Consider the following 21,661-nt stretch of genomic DNA (forward strand, 5'->3'; position numbering starts at 1 on the left):
AGAGCTTCTGTGATGTCATGACTGGTATCTACTCTGCCTGCTAGTTCCCAAGGCAGAGTTGCTTTCCAGATGTCTGTCAGGTTGACGCTGCACTTTCCCCTCCTTGTGGCCAGGGAGTCTCACCTGCCATATACCATCTCCTACAGTAAGAGGGTGGGGTGCTGTTGCTTTCAGCCTTAGGAACCATTCCCTCTTTCTTGCCATCCCACAATGCCTTATTGCTGCTGTGACAATGAGCCCTACATGGGCTTGAAAGATAACTCCTTTTCAGTGCTGCCCTGCTATTTCAAGAACAGAAGTGGGGAGTCCATGAGCTCTGCCTCCCAACCCCCACTAGGTTGCTTACCCATGGATGTGATCAGCGTTGGGTTCAGAGAAAGACTGCTGACTGCTGCTGGGCCTAGGACTTGCTGTGTGACTCCAGATGGCAAGCAAGACCGATCAAACACCACACTTCACCACAGACAAATCTGACCATTGAGCATTTTCTTTTTAGGTCTGGGTCTCTCTGTGTGAAAGAAGATGACAGCCGGGAGGGGAGCCACCATGGAGACAAACACTCACAGGAGCTGTGAGGAGAGGCCGGCAGAGAGGCGTTTGTGGTGATTTATAGGAGCCAAGGGCTGCCGAGAGGGATGTGGATGCTATCAGCTCGGTGGATTAAATGCCCATTTACATCGCTATTGATATATAAATTATCCATACCAAGCAGACAGTGAGGAAAAGGATTCCTTGGGCAGGAATGGGGCACTCACCCCAGGATATGGACTCCTCTTTGCCCAAATTTGTCCTTGGGGCTCTTGTAAAGTGAGTTGCAACCCTGAAGTGAAGCCCTGGTCCTCATCCTCAACATGTCAGCGGCAGCCTCCTTCATCCCCAAGGCATCCGTGGCTAGCCAGGTTCCCAAGTGGCTTTCAAGAAGATGGCAAGACCTTTGAAGAGATAGCACAATCTCCCTTCTGGTGGGACCTCGTCTGGTGGTGTGCACAGGTTGCTGTTGTGTGGAGGCACTTGGTTCTTTTGTGGATTTAAACTATCACTGGAGAAGATTTTATGTCTGGGAAATGGAATCGATTTCTGAGTCAAGTCAACAGCAGAAGAGAAAGCCAGTCACTCATGGACTAGAAGATCAAAAGAGGGTAAGTGGTGGAACTTCATTTATTGTTTGCTGCCTGGAGCTGGAGTTGTTATGTGGAGCAAAGCTGGGTGGTCAGGAGAGTGGTGTTCATGGACCAGACCTGTCTGTGTTTCTCTGCTTGGAGGAGGTGTGGTTGCTTCTGACCTCTGTGTCCTAGTGCTATGTTTTTTGCTTTGGATTTGTTGGTGATTAACTAACATTTGAGATAAATGAAAGAAAGGAATACTTTAGTGCCAGGACCTGGGAAGGCAAAGGCATGCATATATACATAGTTTACAGAGGTTAACCAAAAGTCCTGATGTTCTCAAAGCCAAACTGGGCTCTTTCGCACTGTGTCGCTCTAGGCAGTGTGCACACTTAGCCTTTCTGAGCCTGATGCTCCCAACTGAGCTGGTTTTGTTTAAGGAATTTTCTGTGTTGTCTGCTGGCTCTTGTGTATATGGATCAAAAACGCACCCTGTGGACTCTCCTGTCATTTAAAGTGGCCCATTGAGTGAAGGCCACTGGCTGTGATTGCTCTGAAAGCCTCATTCATCCAGGACTTATGTCTGCCAGCTAAACTTCAACTCTTCTTCAAAAGTGAGACTCACTGGGGAGTGACATGCTGTAAATGATTGTTCAGGAAAGAAGCTGAGGCTGGGTCTTCATCCACCAGTCAGGCTGTGACCAGAGGCTAATCAAGGGTTAAACTTGTTCATGTAGGACCAGAATCTGTGTTTGTCTGCAAACGATTCCTGTGTTTCCATTGAAGTGTTGGATGGTACCCAAACTTGTGTTGTTCTACCAGGTGATGGGGTATCTATCATGTCGCCTCTCCTTGTGAATTTCAAAGTTCAAGTCTCCCAGTGTGTGATATGCATGGCTTTTTGACTCATTAAAATATTATATTTTAGCACTCTCTCTGTCTCTCTGTCTTATTCTGTCTGTCTCTCTCTCTCTCTCTGTCTCTGTCTCTCTCTGTGTCTGTCTCTGTCTCTCTCTATGTGTGTATGTTTTCATATTGGGTTTTACTCTGTCTTAAAACCATCTTTTGTCTTTTAATTTTTTTAATTTTAGAATTAAAAATAAATTGAAATACATTTTAAAAACACAGACACTGACTCCATTCCTCAAAATCAAAAACAAAACAAAACAAACAAACAAACAAACAAAAAAACACTCCTGAGACTGGGCCCCTTGTGATTCTGGAAGAATGCCCCATCTCAGGCAGCTGGGGAAGTGGGACTTGGTTTTTGGTGTTTGGTTTGCCAAGTGTGGAGCCTGCTCGACCTTCAGCTCCAGTTTCTAGAGACGCTTTCCCAGAGATAGGAGGAAAATTGATTACAGAGAGCAGCTCGAGGAATGCTTGCGTTCAACTGAGTGTCAGCCAAGTTTGGGATCCAGACACTTAGCAGAGGAACAGTTGAGACCTCTGACACCATAGAAAATTTTAATTGGGCTGCTACACTATGATAATGTGCAATTATGATGGCTCTTCCTTGGCTAGGTGTAGCTGCTTGCATTTCCCATCTGTTCCTGGCTTGGGCTGGGTTGGGCCACATGTACCACCGAGCCTCTGGAAGGAGAATACAACCCCAAGTGAGGCTCGGCGGCAGCTGGGGTAACATCAATTGGTCATGCTCAGCTGACATTCATTTTAACTTGAACTCTAGCCGTCATGGTGATTATTAAATTTATAATGATATATGTAAGATCCATTTTAATGGCTCTCCATGCTCGGGTGAGCCCTCACTTGTGCTGAGAAAATAAAGCTTAATAGAGTATTACATTTCATTTTCTACTGAATTTTCTGGGCAGAGGTTGAAACTTGGCTTTGGTGGAATTAGATTGTTTTCTCTGATAGTCGTTGTGATCGAGTTCCACGAGTTCCACGTGGCTTAAGAGTAAGTCTGGGCTTCCAGAACCCTGCCACTGCAGCCGCTTCTGTTGGCAGCAGCAGCTTCTGTTGTGTACATGTGTGTGTGTGTGTTTGTGGGTAAACACATGCCCCATTTGCATCAAGTGCGAAACTAAACAAGCCTCCCAGCATGCAACCTGGAATGTCTTGTCCACAGAGCTGAAAGGCAACTCTGCAGTGTTTTGGCTCCTACCTCAAGTGAGCTGAGAACCCCTCTTTTTGGGGACTGGCTGAAAATCACACAAATGAATCTGCTGGGCAGCTGGGCACATGGGCAGCTGGGGAGCCTCCACGAGCATGCATGGGTTACCAATGGGCTTTTGTGGGATGAATGACAGGCACTGCAGAGGGTGAGGAAGCTTCTTCACTTGCTGTATTCCCTGCTATCTTGAGCAGCAAAAAGATGCTTCTCATGTGCTTGGTGGTAGCTTCACTCTGCTTGTGGAGTCTCTGGGGATGGAGCAGCTGGTTCAGAGCCCATCTGGGATTTAGTCTGTGGAGACCCACATTCTGTGGGTGAAGAGTGCCATGAACTGCGGAAGGAAAAAGCTTGGCTCATGTGCCAGTGCTGCTTTGCCCTCACTGTGTGACCCTCTCTGATCTAACAGAGTCCAGTAATATCTAATTACAGGGAGAGTGTTAAGATTAAATGAAGTAAACTCCTGGGGAGTCTGTAGTTGGTAGACATTTGAAAAGTGTGCTGTGTATCTTGGGGATGGATTGTAACATTGTATTACTCTGTTTTAGAGTTCTACTTGAGATTGAATTTGAAATACTCAATTACACTTACATATTCAAATTTAAAATTACAGAAACATAGACTAGAGAGTTCTTTTTCCCAGTTCTGGTCAGGGGCGATGACTGTTAACAGTGTGATCTGTTCAGGTATCCTACCTGTGGCCTATGGATCACATGTGTTTCAAGGTAGGAATGCTACAGCCCAACACACTTTAATGTCATGTCACCGTGTCACAGTGTCAGACAGCCCTCAGTTACACCTGGTGTTTCAAAAACATTTCTTTTTAAACTTGTTGGCCAATCATGTTCCTTCATAAAACAAAATCACGTCGTCTAACATTTTAGGAAGCTTACTTTCGTATTTAACGTAATGTGCATCTTTGTCTCACTGCACACATACCTGTGCCCTGCCTTTTACAGATGGCTATGGGCATGCTAACATTTCCCAGGCACGTGGGCCTGGAGAGTGTTTCCAGCTCTGGGATTTTGCCTGGTATTACAAAGTCCCATCAGTCCATCATTCATGCATCTCTCAAAGATCAAAGATGGGTCTCTGCACAGCAAGCACCGTTCTGGGCTCAGAATAAGTTAGATAGCAGTGACCTCCTTCTCTCTGAAGATTACATGTGGAGCCTGTACTCTCTGGTGTCACTTCCTGCCGTGATAGGCGTGCCTTTCTGTCCACTGTATGTATGAGTGGCCAGTAGCCATAGCTGACTGTGGACCACTAGAAATGTGACCAGTGGGTCTGAAGACCTGGGCTTTCAAGTCTGTTCATTTCGGGCAACATCCATATGGCTACCATGGTGAGAAGTAGCTTGCTGAGCAGTAAACAACCATCAGGTAACATTGTCTATTTGTAGACTGTGGTCTCAGATAAAAAAAAAAATTGAAAAGGAGAGTGAGGGTGGACAGGTAAAGGGGTGATATGTGGGGACAATAGATTTCAATTTTGTGATTGTTTTAAAACTTCCTTTTTATGAAAGGTATGTTAGATCCAGTAAAGCTCAGGCCTCTAAAGTTTCAGACTGGTGGGTATATAGGCATCTTCTATATCTGTGCAGACACTTCTCAAACGAAAGATATGTGACATCTCTTTTTAAAAATCAATGAGCTTTTTAAATGCCTGTGAACGTTTTGCCTGCACGGACTTATGTGTAACATGTGGTACCCATGGATTTCAGAAAAGGATATTAGATCCCTTGGAACTGGTGTAACTGATGGCCATGAGCCACAGTGTGGAACTGGGAACTGAACTCAGGACCTCTGTAAGAGCAGCAAGTGCTCTTAACCACTGAGCCATCTCGTCAGCCCAACACAGGTAACATCTCTTGCTCTGAGCCTATAGACGAGTTGGGTGTCAGGGGCTGCCACTCCGAGATGGGTTCTTTGGGATGGAGACCTAACGGTGAGCATCAGCTGGCCGTGAGAACATCTGGAGGCAGCTGAAGTCACAGAGTCACACGCGTGGAGCCTGTGCTGGGGGCAGGTGTCATTCAGAGAGCTCACAAAGCTCATCCCTCCTGCTTTGGTGACATCCCTGGATACCACCTACAAATAGCAGATCCCTCCGCCTCTCTGTCAAATTCAAATCCTGTGCTGAGTCAGGAATGAGGGGCAGAGAGGCCCTGGGGCTGCAAATCATCCCAGACAGAAATCCAGTTGGTGAGTACGGCTGCGTGCTGAGAGTCCACTTACCCGGCACAGATGGGAGAAGTCAGACTTCCTGACAGACAGCTATTGATCTGTCAGGGGAAGGAATTTAGAATTGATTTTTTTTTCTCTTCTACTTCTGCACAGAACTACGTTCTCCGCAGCAAGCTTTCCCATGGAGGGTGAATGCTGGAATATAAGCTCTGTTTCAGGCACTTCAAAGGTGCTTGATGACTGAGCGGTGACAAGGATAGTTTAGTTTGAATATTCTCCGGGCTGTCACCTTCTCAGCATGAAAGCTTCCCAGAGCCAGTTTTTTAAAATGACTTTGGAGAGAGTAGACTCAGGCTTTATGTAATTAAAATTTGTAGGGTTGGCTGAACTGCTCTAGGTTACCAATCAGTGCCCTACTAAGGGGGCACACATCACCAGGCTACCTTACCAGCTTTTCCTTGTATTTGGTATGATCACAACCCTGTCACCTGAGGCTACAGCTTACGATCATCCTACCCCACAAGGCCACTCCTTTTTCACCCAGTCACCCCTTCTAAGCCACAGTTGGCCTCTGTGTCTCCTCTGACATCATGCCTGGGGAGTCCCATAGCATTGTGGTTAGTTCTCTCCTATATGTCACCATCCCGCCCTGGCCAGATGACTCTCCCAGAGGCTAGCTGCCATCATCCTAATCAGTGATTGTCCCTCCCCATAGACTACTGTCCCCAGCCCTAACCACTTTACTATTCCATGTCCATCTTTTTAGGGTTCCAGGACTGAGGCTGAAACCCTAAATCTTTTTGACCTCAGTCTAAACATGAAAGTACTTGGTGGCATTCCACAGCTGTGTCCCTAGTGCTATTTATGCATAGTTTATAAGATGTCAGCACCATGCTAGGCACCATGTAAGTAGTGTGTAGGTCGCTATAACTGAGTTCTCTTACTCTCTCTACCCTGTATCTCCCCTTTCTAGACTGATGATTTTTCTCAACAGTCCTCATGTTGACCACCATAGTCTTTTACTTTTATGTCATAGCACCCCCCCACCCCCGCCCCACAAAGACTTTACTCTCAGGCCACTCCTCCATCTCACAAAGAATGGATCATCCATCCTCACGTTTACCTTGCTCAGGAGCAGCAAGGCAGCTGCTCACTGCACCCTCCTATGTCCTGGATGCTGTCTTACATCATAAGCTCTGAGCCAGACAGTTGAGTCTTGAAGGAAGGATGCCGGTCTTGTCCATCACTTTCCCCCCTGGAACACAGGCAGCTCCAAACTTACTTCAAAGAATGAAGGGTATATATTGTTTTGGAACCTCTTTCCCTTTGATGATGAAGTTGAGTTTGGTCCTTCTAGACTTAATATGTTTCCACTCATGGATAGAGGGGAGAAAATAGGATTCAAGTAGATGTTCTGGGGGTGGGGGTTGTTCTGTGGAGGACTGGAGACATCTGATATAGTAGGTCAGACAAGGTCTATGGAGAGAGTGGTCTCGAAGCAGATGTACTGAAGTAAAGATTAGAGTTAGTGGGGGCCCGGTGACAAGGTGGGTGGGAGGAATCTTAGGCACGCACAAGCTCCAGTGCTTGCATGGCTGGAGGGAGCAGTGGTACAGGAGCATCTTGAAACTGTGATGCCTTCTCAGGCTTCTCATGGTGCATGCGCCGTGGAGCTTTGATCTGCATCCATGGAAGCATGGCAGTGGTTGTTCCTTCTAGTCACAGAGGGGACACAAGACCCACAAATGTGCTAATCTTCCTGAGACTAGATGGCCACACTTAGTGAGCTTTGCTGAAAGTATTGAAAAATTTTATCACTAGGCTAAGAACAAGGAGCATAACTAATATGTGTCAGGCACTTGCTCTGTGTCTGAGAGCTACCTGGATTTTTTTTTTTTTACTTTACTCTCTCAGTTCTTCCTCAGACTCTTTGTGTACATGTTTTTTAACTTATTTTGGTTTTCTAGTGCTAGGGATCAAACACCAAGTGTTGTGTATGACATACAGCCTAGCACTGAGCTGTCCGCCCAATCAGCCCCCTTCTTAATCCTTTTCATAGAGGCAAAACCTAGGTTAAGGGTTAAACAGCTTGCAATGTCTGCAAGGCTGTAGGATTTCACTGAAATCTTACCTCTTTGTTAAGTTTTTAGGTCTAAACTTTTAACGTGATCTTTTTTTTTTTTTTTTTTGCCTTTGTGCATGAATACACACATGTGCAGTGTGTGTATGTACACAACTGTTCACGTGTAGCATGCATACACACACACTCTTTAGTGAGACTAGCCTAGCCTACAGGACATCACACAGGTATCACTTACCCCAGACCATGTCCACAGCACTAAGGTTCACTAGCCACTGGCCTTCCCGAGGAGATGAGTTGCAGGCTGGTGACAACTCAGACCTTCTGTGGCGGAATCTTCCTCCACCAGTAGACTGAGCTCTGAGTTGCTATTGGTGCGGTTTGGGTCCGGACAGATAGATGCTAATGTGTATGGTGAGGATGGGGCTACAACCCACCTTCCAGCTCTCTGCACATGAGATGGAGTCCTGTCCTTTTGGTCTGGTCACTGTGCTGATGCCTCTTGTAGCTGGGGATGTAACTGTTGTAGCTTGCTCTGCCTTCTGACTGGCCCACCTGTCTTGCAGTCATGAATGGAAGAGGTGTCAACCAGGTGATCGGGGTTGGATGCTGAGGCCATACAACAGCACATTTCACACGTCAATGAAGAGGGAGATGGAAAGTGACTAGAGCCATATGTGACTAGAGCCAGTGGACTGTGAGCCATCGTTCAGGTGCAGCACAGGGGAAAGGGCTAAAGAGGGGGCAGGCTTGGCATCTGCCCTCATCCCTAGTCATCACTATTCATCCATTCGACATTTATTGAGTACCCGCTGCCTGCCAGCTAGCTACTGTATGAGAGGATGACAGGCTTAGGTACTAAGGTCATGGAGGTTGTGCAGTTCAACCAGTAGTGTCAGAGATATTAGGCAGGTGTGCTTCTGCTTTGGAGAAGCCAAGAAAGTCTCCTTGGAGAATAAGTGACCCAAAATCTATATGGAAGGGACTGAATGAAAAGCATAGTGGGAGGCGGGGGACTAAGCAAGCAGTTTCCAGGAAAGGGGTTGCTCTCTGGTGGGGTTGCAGCTGGGTGCCACCAGTTTAGATAGAATCTGTCCTGTCAGAGTCCATGTGTTGAAATCCTAGCCCCTCACACCCACCCAATGTGACACTCATTGGAAATAAGACCTTTAAGAAGGCAACTAAGGTCCTGCAAGGTCCTAAGGCTGTGGGCTTGCTCCAATAGGATTTGAGTCCCCAAGGATGTAGGCACAGAGCAAGGCAGTGTGAAGGAGAAGAAGGCCGCTGTCTGCATATCAAGGGGAGAAGCTGGAGAATGCCACCTCTCGAACTCTCGTACCCTCACCTTGCCTTCTGACTGCAGATCTTTGAGGCACTGTGCCTAGTTAAGCTATCCAGTATGTGGAGTTTTGTCTTGGGCAGCTAATACCTGCTGAAGAGTTAAGAGGGCGAGTTAAAGGTAATCTGGCCATAACTGCCTATTCTGGAAGTTCCCTGAGGACATTCACCAGGACTGATATTCCCCGTGTGACAGCATAGAATCCCTGGGACACAGTAGGAGGTCCTTGGATCCAACATTTGGTGACACTTTCTATTGTAGGTGAGAATGGAGGGAAGAGGAGAGTAGGCCCAGATGCAAGGTAACTGTCCAAGGTAGAGGATTTTCAGGATCTATTCGTGTTCCAGGTGATAGGGTCTAGAACTTGTCTCTGCATCAAGGAGGATAATGACTGATAGCCTGACACAGACAAACTCAGAAACCTTTTAAAAACAATTCCCACGCCTTGGAGACAGGATCTATCATTAGCCTGGAACTCACCAATTAGGTCAGGTATGTTGGCCAGTGAACCTCAAAGAACCTCCTGTGTCTGTTTCTCCAGTGCTAAGATGGCAATCGTGTGTGCCAATTATGTCTACTCTGTGTGTGTGTGTGTGTGTGTGTGTGTGTGTGTGTGTGTGCGCGCGCGCGCGCACGCACGCGCACGCATTGTGAGTTCTGGGGATTTGAACTCAAGTCCTCATGCTTGCAAGACCACTTGAGTCATTTCTCCAGGCTCTGGATTGTGTTTTCTGGATTGATGCCTTTGGGGTTCACTGTGACCTGCACCTGCCCCTGTCACAGGAAAGCAACTGATGCTATCTCCATTCTGTGGTTGGAGTATAAGAGCGACAGACAGATACATGACTAGCCAAAGATCACATGGCACATTAATAATTAAAAGTAGGTGACCCCCCTTTTCCCTTCCCACTTACAGTTACTTTCCAGGCTTTCATTTCAGAATAAAAGAGTGCTTGTATTTTATCACTTCAGCTACATTCTCACTGGGGAAGAGGATTTGGTGAATTTTTGGAGATCTCATTTGGAGCACCAGGAAATTTGCTTTGCATTGGAAGTTGAAACATAGTGCAGGCACCTTGTATATGGCCACTCCTTCATTTACAGCTCATAGAAGTCCTGTGAAGGTCCCTTGGCACATCAGCACTGGGTTCCCTCCTGCCTTTCTGTTCTGCCCACACAGACTTACAAAAACCAAGTTACAGAGTCCTTAGAATGGAAGAGGGCAGGGGACCAGTGATAAAGAAGCAGTAAGCAGAGCTGCATCTCCTGTATCTTCAGCTAGCATCCAGGTCTGGCATGTTCGTCAATCTTTCGTTAGAACCCACTTCCCCTGCTGCTTGGTGCTGTTCCCCTTGGTTCCTGCTTTAAACAAGCTTCAACAATGTTTTAAATGAGAAGGGAAAGCATGGCAAAGCCACCTCGGTTGGTTGTTTGGTATTCTTACCTATATAGCTGTGGGAGTTCTTTAACATTTCTAGCATCCTTCTTCAAGGCGAAATTTATGAATCTAGTAATGGCAGCCTGGAGAGGACCCTGAGATACTGCACTGGCCATACTTAGGACAGCGCTCAAGAACTGAATGAAAGCTGTCATTGGCATTACTTAGCACAGCACTTAACTACTGAATGAAAGCCATCAGAATTCTCAGGCTTGAACTTCCCTGAACTTGGCAGAAACCCTATCAGTAATAGCATATTTGGGGGGGGTAACTGGGAACATTTCTGGTACTAGGGTTTGATTTTGGTTAATTGTGGTGACACAAGACTCTCTCTGATTTGAACCTCATCTGCTGTACATCTTTCTGAAGGCAAGTTGGTGGCCAGGCTCTTCTTTGTGTGACATTCCTATGGGAACACCCTTGACCTCATCATTCTGCTTGCCTCCTGCATGGGGACTATAGGCTTCTGTGCAGGTCTGAGACACCCCTTACAATTCAAATTTTCACTGCAGTGTGCTTTGTAAGTATCATCTGCTGTGCTTTTGTGGCATCCCCTAAAAGCCAAGTAACAGGGAAAGTCTGGTTACCTGGGGGTCCATTCCAATTCATCAAGCCTCTCCAGAGCCACCCAGGTTACTTTCTCCTGAAGCTTAGATCAGATTCTTGCATGCCTGGGGTTTGAATCAAAATAATGACATCTCTGACTCCCATCCTCGGGGCATTAAATTTTAATCTTCCTTCTCTTTGGGATAATTAGAAAGAGAGGGAGGGAGGGAGGGAGATGTGGGGGCTGGGAAGCAAATTGGAAGGAGACATGGGTGGCAGAGGCCAAGTGGGGGTTTTTCCTGTAAGGCAGCTTCTTCCAAAAGCAGAAAGCCACTCTGAGGAGTGGTGGCTACATGCTGAATCCATTTGCAGGGACAAAGGACTGGGCCTGGGGTGGGTGGCAAGAGAGATAGGCTAGGGTAGCTTCTGATAGAGACCTGGGGTCAGAACTGTGCAATGTGCTAGAGAAGGAGACTAAGAAATCCTTTAAGGTGATCATGAGACTTTTGTCTTGGCTAAGCTGAGTGAGCAAAAATTCAGGCTTCTCAAGGTCTTGGTTGTTCCTAGAATCCACATTCCCTGGAGGACTTGACAGAGGGCCTTGTGAGGTAATAAACTGTATCATGGTTATAGCTAGTTCAATCCTCCGACCCCATGCCTTGTAATGCTACCACAGAGACAACAACCTGGCCATCTGGGAACACCAGGCTCCTGTTGACTTCAGAGGCAGGAGGGGGAGGCTCCTTCTGGGCTCCTTAAAGGGTGGGTTGGGATGAGATGAGAGGCTCCCTGGGAGACTCTAAGTGCATGTCAAAATATTTCTCTTTTTTTCCATCTGTGGTTATAATTTAAAAATCCAATAAGCAAACGTCCTCAAGTACATGAGCAGTTCTCAGTGGAAGCTACAAAGTAGAACAGAGAATTGCAGCTCCCAGCCCCTGTGCATCTTAACATGTGTAGCCCGCCTGCCACGGCTGTTTGGGCTCACTCTTGCCTGAGTCCTTAGGTATCGTGGTGATTCCTATATCAGGACATAGTACAGTGTTTGCCTCATAGCAGAAGATCCAGGAATGCTTGTTGAATGAATGAGTGAAGGTAGACACTCTGAATGGGGATGGGTAAAAAGAGGCCTCCACTTTAGGGATCCACTTTGATTATGATCTAGAGTTGGTGTCAAAACATTAGCAGATTAGAATGGAAAACGTTTCAGATGCCTGCATGTATGAGTGGAGAGGGGCATCTCATCTGAGGGCACTGCTTAGGTGTGGCTGTCTCGCATTCATGAGTCTTTGCACAGGAAAGAATTCTGAACTGTCTTGCAAGCTGGCATTCCTCTGCTACTGGTGCAGATGCCCCTGCCCCTCTCTTTCTGAGCTTCCCTGTGGTATATCTGTGGTGAAGATAACCTAGGAGGTCATTCTGTGGATGACTACATGGGTTGACTATTTAGGGGTACAACCAGAGGGAGAACAGTGGCTCAGATACACCTCAAATGGGAAGCATTGAGGAAGCTGGTGCAAAATACCTTCTTCCATATTGCAGGACAGATGGTCAGAAATGCAGACAGATGATGTAGCCGTTGGTAGAGAAACACCTAAGCTCTCCTAGAGGAGAAGTCTGCAGAAGTAGGTTTGTGGTGCTCTCTCTCTCTCCATCCCAGAAATTCCAAGAAAATAAGAACAGCATTCAAAAGAATCATTCTGAGCAGAGAGACCAATTTCAGGTTGTCCCTATGTCAGACACACTTGGGAAGTGCCTACAACCAGGCATCTTGAGGGGCTGGCTGCTCACGTCTCTGTGGTGTGGGGTCCACTTTTCTACAGCTCACTGCTTCAGCCACAGCTGCACCCTGTCCCTTCTTTCCAACATCCTTTCTCCACTGCTATTTAGGGCTGATCTTCAGCAGCCCACCAGCTCCCACCAGCTCCACCTTCACTATCTGTTCCTTAGGAGAGCCCCGAGAACTTCGTACCCACCCATCTCTTATGGAGAGGTTTGGTGGCAGACTTCCTCCTTCACCCTAGTCAGGCTCTGCCTGTTGATTCAGTCTTCCTGACAGAAGCCTGTCCAACCCAGCCTTACCTGGAATCCCCCTGTCAGAGCCAGCAGAGTAGTGCATGCCTGTAATCCTCACCCTTGAGAGGCTGAGGCAGGAAGACTGAGGCTAGCCTAAGCTATTTAGTGAGAACTTGCCTCACACAAAACAATGGAAAAAAGGCAAACAGCTTCCCTTTCTCAGCCCACTCACTCTGCTTTGGCCATACACACCCTCAGTGCTCTTTGCAGGCTGTAGAGTTAAACTCTGCCTCTCCCCCTATTTCAAGTTCTCTCTTGCCATAGTCTTGACTAAACTCTTTTTGTTGTTTTTAACGAGTGTCAGAAAGCTTACATTTTAAACAAGGCTCATTTATATTTACCTCGTGTGTTTGTCTCTGTGTATCACCTGCACACCTAGCATCCAGGGAGGCCCGAATGCTCTGGAATTGGAGTTGCAGATAGCCCATGAGCTGTCAGGTAGATGCTGAGAAGTGAACCCAGGTCCTCTTCAAGAGCAGACAGCGCTCTTAACTGCTGAGCCATCTTGCTAGCCCAGGATATTTACATTTTTAAACAGATGATCTAGAGAGATAAGTCAGCCTTTGAATGGGCTACTGTTGAGTTGAGTTCTGTGTCTGTGCCCTGGTTATTCAGTTATGGCTAATGGCAGGCATGGAACCTTGCCTTTGAGGGCAAACCACTCCAGAAAGAGGCATGACTGAATGAGCAGTTGGGCATCTCTATTTGACTGGATAAGATTTGATATGAGAGAGGCAGAAGAGGCTGAGGGATGGGGGCGGGGGCGCATGCTCAGTAGATCCAGAAATTGTCTTGTAAATGTCTCCCTCGCTGGAACATCCCTGACCTCACACAGCTCACACAGCGTGACATCACATGAATGAACGCCATCACACGAATGAACATTAACCCGACATCTGTTTAGGTTCCACAAGCTGACAAGAACATACCAGAAAGGCAGAACTCTCCATAGTGGAGAACAGGAGGCTGGGTGGTGAGGAGGGAAGAACTTGGACCATCGGAAGTCTGGGTTTGGATCTTAGCATATTTTTTAGTCTTAGGGAAGTTCCTTGAGCTCTCTGATGCTCAGGGCCTCACCCACAAAATGGAAATCCTGACAGCAGCATCACGAAGAACTTGTATATGTAAAGGACTTAGTGTGGCAGCTGGGGACCTTGCTTCTATATGCATCTTAGCCCACACTGAGCTCTGACAAACTGCACTTTGGAGTTGAGGTCCATGTGTGTTCCACTTCGTGCTACTCTCAGCCCGAGACCTCCCAGTGATCCAGTTACGATTTGTTCGTCACTTCTTACCCTTAGTCCTTCTCATTCTACTCTGACAGTGTTTTAGCTTTTTGGTGGAGTTTTTGGATGTAAGTCACTTTTAGGGGGAACCTTCTGCTTGGGAGATGTGGCAGGTTACAGCCGGAATGTCTTTTGCCCTAGACGCCTCCCATGATCTTGAATTATTACAGCAAGCTGAGGGAGGCAGCTCACTCTGTAGATAGAAATCGAGGGGGCTTGACGAGGCGAGTGGCAGATGCGTGTCTTCTCCCCTCCTGTGGCCATCAATCATTGGCAGGGAGCAGATAGGGCAGCGAGAAGGAAACAGCAAATAGGCAGTTTGCATTAGGAGAACCACGTGAAGCCCGGTGCCCATGGTAATTGAAAGATATCTAATCTCTGCTGCATCCCTAGAGCACCTTCCCCATCGGATCCCTGTGGTGTCTCCAAATCTTATCAACGCATCTGAGGAGGTGGAAGGGAGGTTCCTGCTGGAGCTGCTTGCGCTGTGAGAACTAACAGCAGTGATGGTAGCTTTATTTATTTATTTTTTTTAACTGAGTCGTACTATGTGCCAAGCACTGCTAGAAACTTCAGCATACGCTGACCACAGGCTCCCAAGCCACTTTTCTGACATGTGATCTGGACTGGCTTGACTAGCTCCCCTGTACCTCAGTTTCCTCATTGGTAAAACAGAGTAAAGAGTGGCACCTCCCTTCTAGAGTTGGTCTGAGCTTGAGATCACCCTACAACCCTTGGGAATGTGTCTGGTACATGTAAGCATGATGTGAGTGTGAGAACACAGAGCCTGCAGCTGCTGCACTTTCTCAGAAGTCAGGCTGCAAGCCCTGCAGCCTTCTCTGTGGGACAGACTGCTGATAAAGTGTGCTGTGGCCATGGATACTCTCCATCTGTCTCAGAACTGCAGCGCTGATCCCCTCCCTACTTCCAAGATCCCAAGCAACCTTGAGTTACAGCTAGTCTTTATCAGTGCCCTTCTGACTTCAGCTTGTAGACTGGGCTGTGGTATGGAGCTCGCTGCGGCTCTGAGAAAACCTAAAGGAGGCAGACATTCCCTCTATTCTCAGCATCTTGAGTGGAAATGAGTGAATTGAATGGTCTGAGTCCATTTAGGGCCCTGTCATGATTACCTACAACCATGATTCCACCTCTCCTAATGCTCTCCTAGCTCCAGGCTGCATCAGAGATACAGCCGTGAGCTTATACAGTCATTCTGAAGGTGAATTTCATATCATCTTATTTTCTATGGACATACCCTTCCCTTCTGTCTAACAGTAAGCATTGGCACTTATTCACCCATCCATCCATCCATCCATCCATCCATCCATCCATCCATCCATCCATTCTGTTATATCTGACAATACTGAATACATTTCTGTTATATCTGACAATACTGAATACACAGCTTGACAGCTCCTGGTTTATATCATTGCAACAGTCCACAATGTGCTCATCTTCATTTAGAATACCTAGGTGGAGTTTCCCTTGATGCTGCCAAGTGGACACAAGATCAAACTGATATTCAAACCCAGGTGCTCTGCGGTCTTCCTACTATGACTGGTTTTCTACCCAGAGAGCCCTTTGAACATCCACCATCCAGACTGCCTCCCCTCCCTAACCTGGACAATCCTCTAGTGCCAGGTGTCTTGAGTTCCAGTTTAGTTCTGGAATTCTCCACCAGAAACTTTCATTAGCTCCCACGAGATGTTGACACGGTTCTACAAGGCTGCCTTCCTGAAGGTGTCAATTCCAGGTCCTGGCCACCCCATCTTTCTGACTAGCTGGTGTCAGCCAGGGGTTCCCGTGACCATTACCTCTTTGGATTTTATCACATCCCCCAATGGCCTACAGAACTCTGGAAGAAATACAAAGAATGAGGGAGGCAGGAGGGAGCCCAGCTCTCTATAGACACACAACCCTCTCAGTACCTTGAATGGTCACCACCCTAGTCTCTCTTCCCTATTCTTGATAGTTTTGATGGAAGTTCCATGTTAAAAACATTAGTTAAACCATTGGCCATTGGCCATTCACTCCATCTCTAGACATTCTCCCCTCCTTAGAGGTTGGAAAATGATCATGTGATTGGTCCCTCTGGGAGCCAGGCTCATCCCAGAGGCAACTGGGGGTAAACCGATAGTCATCTCCTTATCAAATAACAAAAATATAAATAAAGAAATAACAAAGTACAAGTAACAGTCACCAAAAATAATGACAGCAGACACTCCTTTCACCCCATCACCTACTAAGTTGCCAGTGCTTTTAGATTTTGCTAGGAATCAGAACAGGGCATACCACAAAAGCCAGAGCTGGCACCCTTATTACTGCCTCATGGAAGGAAGACTACTTTCTGTCAGAGTTGCATAGCCACTCAGGCACGTGGCCCATGCTTAATCATCAACTGTGCCTTGCCTGACTACCAGAGAGCAGCTAGTGTCACTGTACCTGTCCCCAGAACCCTAATTGGATCCTAGGTATGTCTGAGTGGGAGTTGAGCTCTCGTAGCTTGTCCTACTATTTGTCTCCCCGGAGCCCAGGAGCTCCTGCATGCAGAAGGGAGGCCAATATTTACTGGAACAGAGACGCTCAGAGAGTCCTCGGTGACCAAGCAAACAGATGTCACTGTGAGAATATGAGAACCAGGTTCAATCATGGATCCCCAGTGTTCAAGTCTCAGGAGCTGAGGACCTGTTATCAATCATATATATCAATCATATAGAACACATTTATGCTATAGGTGATGCCACTGCGGAGTTCTCTTCACAAACGACTTCACAAAGATACTGTTACTTTCATGAAGTTGTTCTCGGTGGGAAGCTAGGTTTCCCCGCATGACAAGTCTAGCTTTAGTTCGCCATTTTCCTCGGGGGATATTTGGGCAAAATGTTACCATTTGTGGCCCTGGAGCTTTCTTTTTAGGGGAAGAAACACATCTATTTCTTTTGAGAGGAAAACAAATGACCCCAACTGAGGTTTTGGGGATGGATGGCCATAGCTGTGCTTGGGTATCTGAAACAAGCAGCCATGGCTCATCCTTCACCCAGCCCACTCTCCTCCAGCCTGCTGCCCCTAGCCACGCTTCAAGATGCAGCTCACACATTTGCCTGAAGCCTCTGTTTCTTCTCCTGTCCTTTCTTCTCTGATTCTTTTTCAGTTTTTCTTTTCGCACTGTATTCTTTTTTTCTACCTGCAGCAAGGTTTTATTAAACCACTTGCAGGCTAAGCATGTTAGCTGTGGAGTGCAAATGACAGAAATCCCGGCTCAGCGATCCGCCTCAGCGATCTTCGGAAGGTCACCTTACCTCCGTGTGACTCAGCTTCCCTCTTTTGTATGTGGGAATAACCATGCATGTTTTGTTCTGGCCTTCATTGGAGGGTCAGTGTGAGGCAAAACGAAGTGATGGCTAGGAGACAGTGACCATGCAGTCGACGGGGTGACCAGGAATGGTGGCCTTGGCAAACACAGACTGGTCTGTGCTCCTGGGCAGCCTATAAGGTGCTGTCAGGCAGAAACTGCTCAAGGCTGGTTTCTTCCTCCAAGAGCTGATCTTACGCTGAAGGACAGCAGTGCCCTGTAGCTATTCAATGGGCTTAAGCAGGATTCTGAAGCATGCTTCCATCCCCTGGCTGCTTTATCTAAATGACATTTAAATACATTTACTTTTTAACTGGTACTTAAATCCAATTTAGAGAAGGGATGGTCAGTGACTAGCAAAAGGGCTTAAGAAAAAAAAGTCTGTCTTCCTGGAAAACTCAGCTTCTATACAAGGCCTGTGTCATTACGACCCCCATTCTTCCAACTAATAACCTCCTATGATGAACTGAAGCCTAAAAGGGGTATCATCACCACTGATCAGCGCTTGGAGAAGCAGCCAGTGAAGGAGAACTGGGGGCAGCTGAAGATGGGAGATGTCAGTCATCAAAATTATCTCCCTTTCACAGCCACTCGAAAGAGCTCCAGCTGCCCTTTCCCCTGGGGGATGACCTTTGCCCTGAACCAGCCTGATGGGCCCAGCTTGGGGAAGAGAGAGCTGTCACCACGGGTCAGGTTACCAGTCTAGTCAGCATGATGTCAGGGTGGCTCATAAGAGCCCCCATGCTGCTGAAGGGAACAGACGGAGAGGCACAACTTGCCCAAGGATGGCCCATGCCTTCCTGCAGAGGCCTCTCCAGTCCTGAATCCAGGTAGACAGGAGAGGGCATAGGGATGGCTTCCCATGACTGCCTCTTCCCTGCCCAGCTTTTCAGCTTCCCCGGAAGAACAGTTTGCAGCTCAGGTGCACTGGAAGCCCCTGACAGGAGGAAACCATGGAGCTAGGAGACTAACAGACTAAGTATTTCAGAGGATTGAGGCAGAGGAATGTCCTGCAGAGAAGCTAAATGGAATCAAACTTCAGTTGAAACCCAGACATCTCCTTACAACCAGGCCCACATGCTTTCCAGCCTCAATTAGCTCACATTTAAAGCAAGAGTCAATAGCACCTTACAGACTTAGCAGTCTTTCTCTAGGAAAAAGCCTTGAGGCCAACTAAGAGCCCCAGAGAGAACCCTGAGAATGGACCGCAGAGGAGAGATGAGGATCAGATAAACCCTACCCCAGCTACAGTCCAGCATCAGCTGGGATGCCTCTCCTGTACTTGTGAGTGTTCTTCACTTTGCCTGGGGACTACGCAGGGCATCTTCCCTTTGATCCAAAGATCTTTAAATTCACAGTCATCATCCTATAGACAAAGCACTGTTGTTTCTAGAGTCATTGAACCTAGACCTGGCCCTCCATCCAAAGCACACAGGACCTTTGTCATTCCCTTGGCCCCTCTGAACCACTGAACTACTGTTCCTTCTGCCAGGAATCCCATTTGCCATCTGCTGGCCTATTCACCTGCCCGAGTTGACCTCTGTGGTGGCACTTGTCACATGGCAGTGTGACAATGAGCTTGTCAAGGTTTCGGGCTAAGTCTTAATCATTGTTGTGTTTCTATGGTCACATCTGGCACACTGTGAGTTCTCCAAGAGGTATTCACCAGAGAATAAAAGAATACACAAGCAAACATAAAGGGCATAAGATGCTTATGTGGTGGTCTTTCCAAAGAGGCTGCTACCAGCTCTGTTAACAGGACAGCAGAGCCCACCCATGGCTTTTAGAAATGTTTGCCTTCTATTATCTCACTTGCTTTTCTTTTGAATTTTTATTGGATATTTTATTTGTTTAAATTTCAGATGTTATCCCCTTTCCCCAATACCCCCCTAGAAATCCCCTATCCCATCCCCCCTTCTCCTGCTTCTATGAGGGTGTGACCCCCACCCACCCACCCACTCCCACCTCTCAGAAGTCCACACAGCAGCCAGCACCATCCCAGCTATGTGTGCATCCTTGAGAGCATGAGGACTAGGAAGTCTTCCTTAGTGACACTCCCAGAGTCTGAAATTGGGGTGTGTGTGTGTGGGGGGGGAAGTCTTATGAATTACAACTTTTGCTATCTTCTTGGCTCTGTCCTTGTCTGACATCCTTATGGAGTCTAAGACCCCAGAGATGCTTTAATGAAGACATCACTGCATTGCCCCCAGAGCCCTGAATAAATGACCCCAGTGTGTGTTCATTCATTCACTCGTGCATTCATTCAGCCCAGTTCCCTTCCATTAGGGCCCATAATCACGAAGTGACTGTCTACAACTTTATCACTCTCGTGGCTCCAGTGTCACTCTGAGCAGGCAATTAGATTTTCCCAGAGGCCATATTTGGGGGTCAAGAGGGCAGGCTGATGGAGCATTGACAAGTGCTCTGATGCTGGCTTTAAAATACACAGCAGAATCCTAAAGTAATAGACCGCCACTCCATACACACATGGGTCCCCAATATCCGGTGGCAGGTTTGGTGACATGGCTGCCCTCTTTCTCCCCCCTTAGGCAGAGAACAGCTGGTTAGACCAAAAGGCTCTGCAGGAGTCACAGTCCTAAGCACAGCAGTTATACTAATTTGTTCATGTGTAGAAAAAAAAAAAAAACCCAAGCTTTCTCTAGTGTCACTGTTCAGTGTTGGATGGATAATAAAGCAAAATAGTAGGAGAGCGAAGGGATCCAAACTCCCGCGCACCTCAGCAGGACTGTGAGAAGCTGGAACTGGGTCTAAATGTCACCAAGGAGCTCCTCACACCGAGAGTCTCTTTTTTCATCCATTTGCCACCCAAGGCTGTGGTATTAGTCTTTTCCTCCTGAGAAGACTGTTAAGAGAATTGGTAAGGTCATGTCCATGAAGATGGGAAGTTCATCATTCTATGGGGCTGTGTTGCAGGGAATGGAAGCACTTGAGTCACAGAGCTAATGCATTGCATGAATGGATTGTCTAGCTTGAGAGTCCAAACTTTTCATTACTTCAACTCGAACACTTTTAGATTTTAGCTGTGTGGCATCAGGCAGGCATATTTCCTCTCCAACATTTAGTGGCACTACTGAAATTGAAAAATGGGGCCTGTTTTGCTAATGTCCCTTTTGCTTCCAACTTCCTGGATTCACAGGTACATTACAAAGCTAACTTTCTGCAGCTTGAAAATTCTTGAGAAGGAAATGGTAGGACCATTTGCAGACTGAAGCTAAGAAAGCATGCTGGAGGGGCAAGCAGACTGAAACAAAGACCAGAGCATCAGAGTGCCCTGTCCAGCAGTGCAATAAACAGGGGTTCAGGGAGATCACCTGAAAGAAAAGATGGAGGACAGGCGAATGCAAAGAAAGACGGCTTGTCTACAGGCTGATCAAACTATAATTTTTACTTTTTCACACAGGTGTTATGTACACAAAAAGGCAGAATGAGGGGAAGAGGATGACACAGGAGCATAGATGTTTAGGGAGAGTACAGTCAGTTATCTTCCAGAACAGAGTATCAGCTGGGTGAAGGTTCAGGGGACAGGTCACTATGACTCCACCTATGATTCACTTGTCCTTATCTAAGTTGGTACTATCCACCAAGGTTACCTATCTACAAGGTCTGTGACTACTCAGGCTGGTAAATTTCCACCAAAGCTGCCTGTTTACAATAGCTTATAGCTATCTGTTTCAATGTTTTTCCATAGAGACCCAAGACCTTGTGTTAGCAGGCATGTATGTCAAGCCTATTGCTGATTTTAGGCCTATAGCTGATTTTAGTCCTTCAGTGTATAAGCAGGGCTGCTCCTGACATTGGAGCTGAACCTCATAAGTGGGGAATGGATGCTGTAACACAAAGGCAGTTAGCGAGCTCCTTGGTGGGTTCAGCAGGATGCAATTATAGTTCTTAAGAGAGGAAAAAAAAAAAAGGCTGGCATATGTTTTTGAGCAAACTCAATAGATGCCGGGATCTCGTGTCTGTATTCTTTAGGGAGTGCGTGATGACTGAGTTGTCTGTAGCACCTTTGTACAGCACACTGAACAACTCATTGCAAATCAATTCCTAGGGTGCAGTTTAATGAAACTTTCATTGATGATTCAGATTATTAATCTAAAAATCCT

General features: G+C 46.9%; 1 protein-coding gene across 1 annotated transcript in view; it reads left to right on the forward strand.

Annotated features, from left to right (window-relative positions):
* The first annotated feature begins 794 nt into the window (after positions 1-794).
* The window catches only part of Nav2 (neuron navigator 2), a 646,610-nt gene continuing 625,743 nt past the window's right edge, over positions 795-21,661 (forward strand). Inside the window, exon 1 of the mRNA XM_076934936.1 lies at positions 795-1,139. Coding sequence (XP_076791051.1) covers positions 1,065-1,139 — 75 coding nt within the window. The 5' untranslated portion in view covers positions 795-1,064. The remainder of the gene's footprint in view (positions 1,140-21,661) is intronic.

The sequence above is a fragment of the Arvicanthis niloticus genome, chromosome 1 (genome assembly GCF_011762505.2).
Source record: "Arvicanthis niloticus isolate mArvNil1 chromosome 1, mArvNil1.pat.X, whole genome shotgun sequence".
Taxonomy (NCBI): Eukaryota; Metazoa; Chordata; class Mammalia; order Rodentia; family Muridae; genus Arvicanthis; species Arvicanthis niloticus.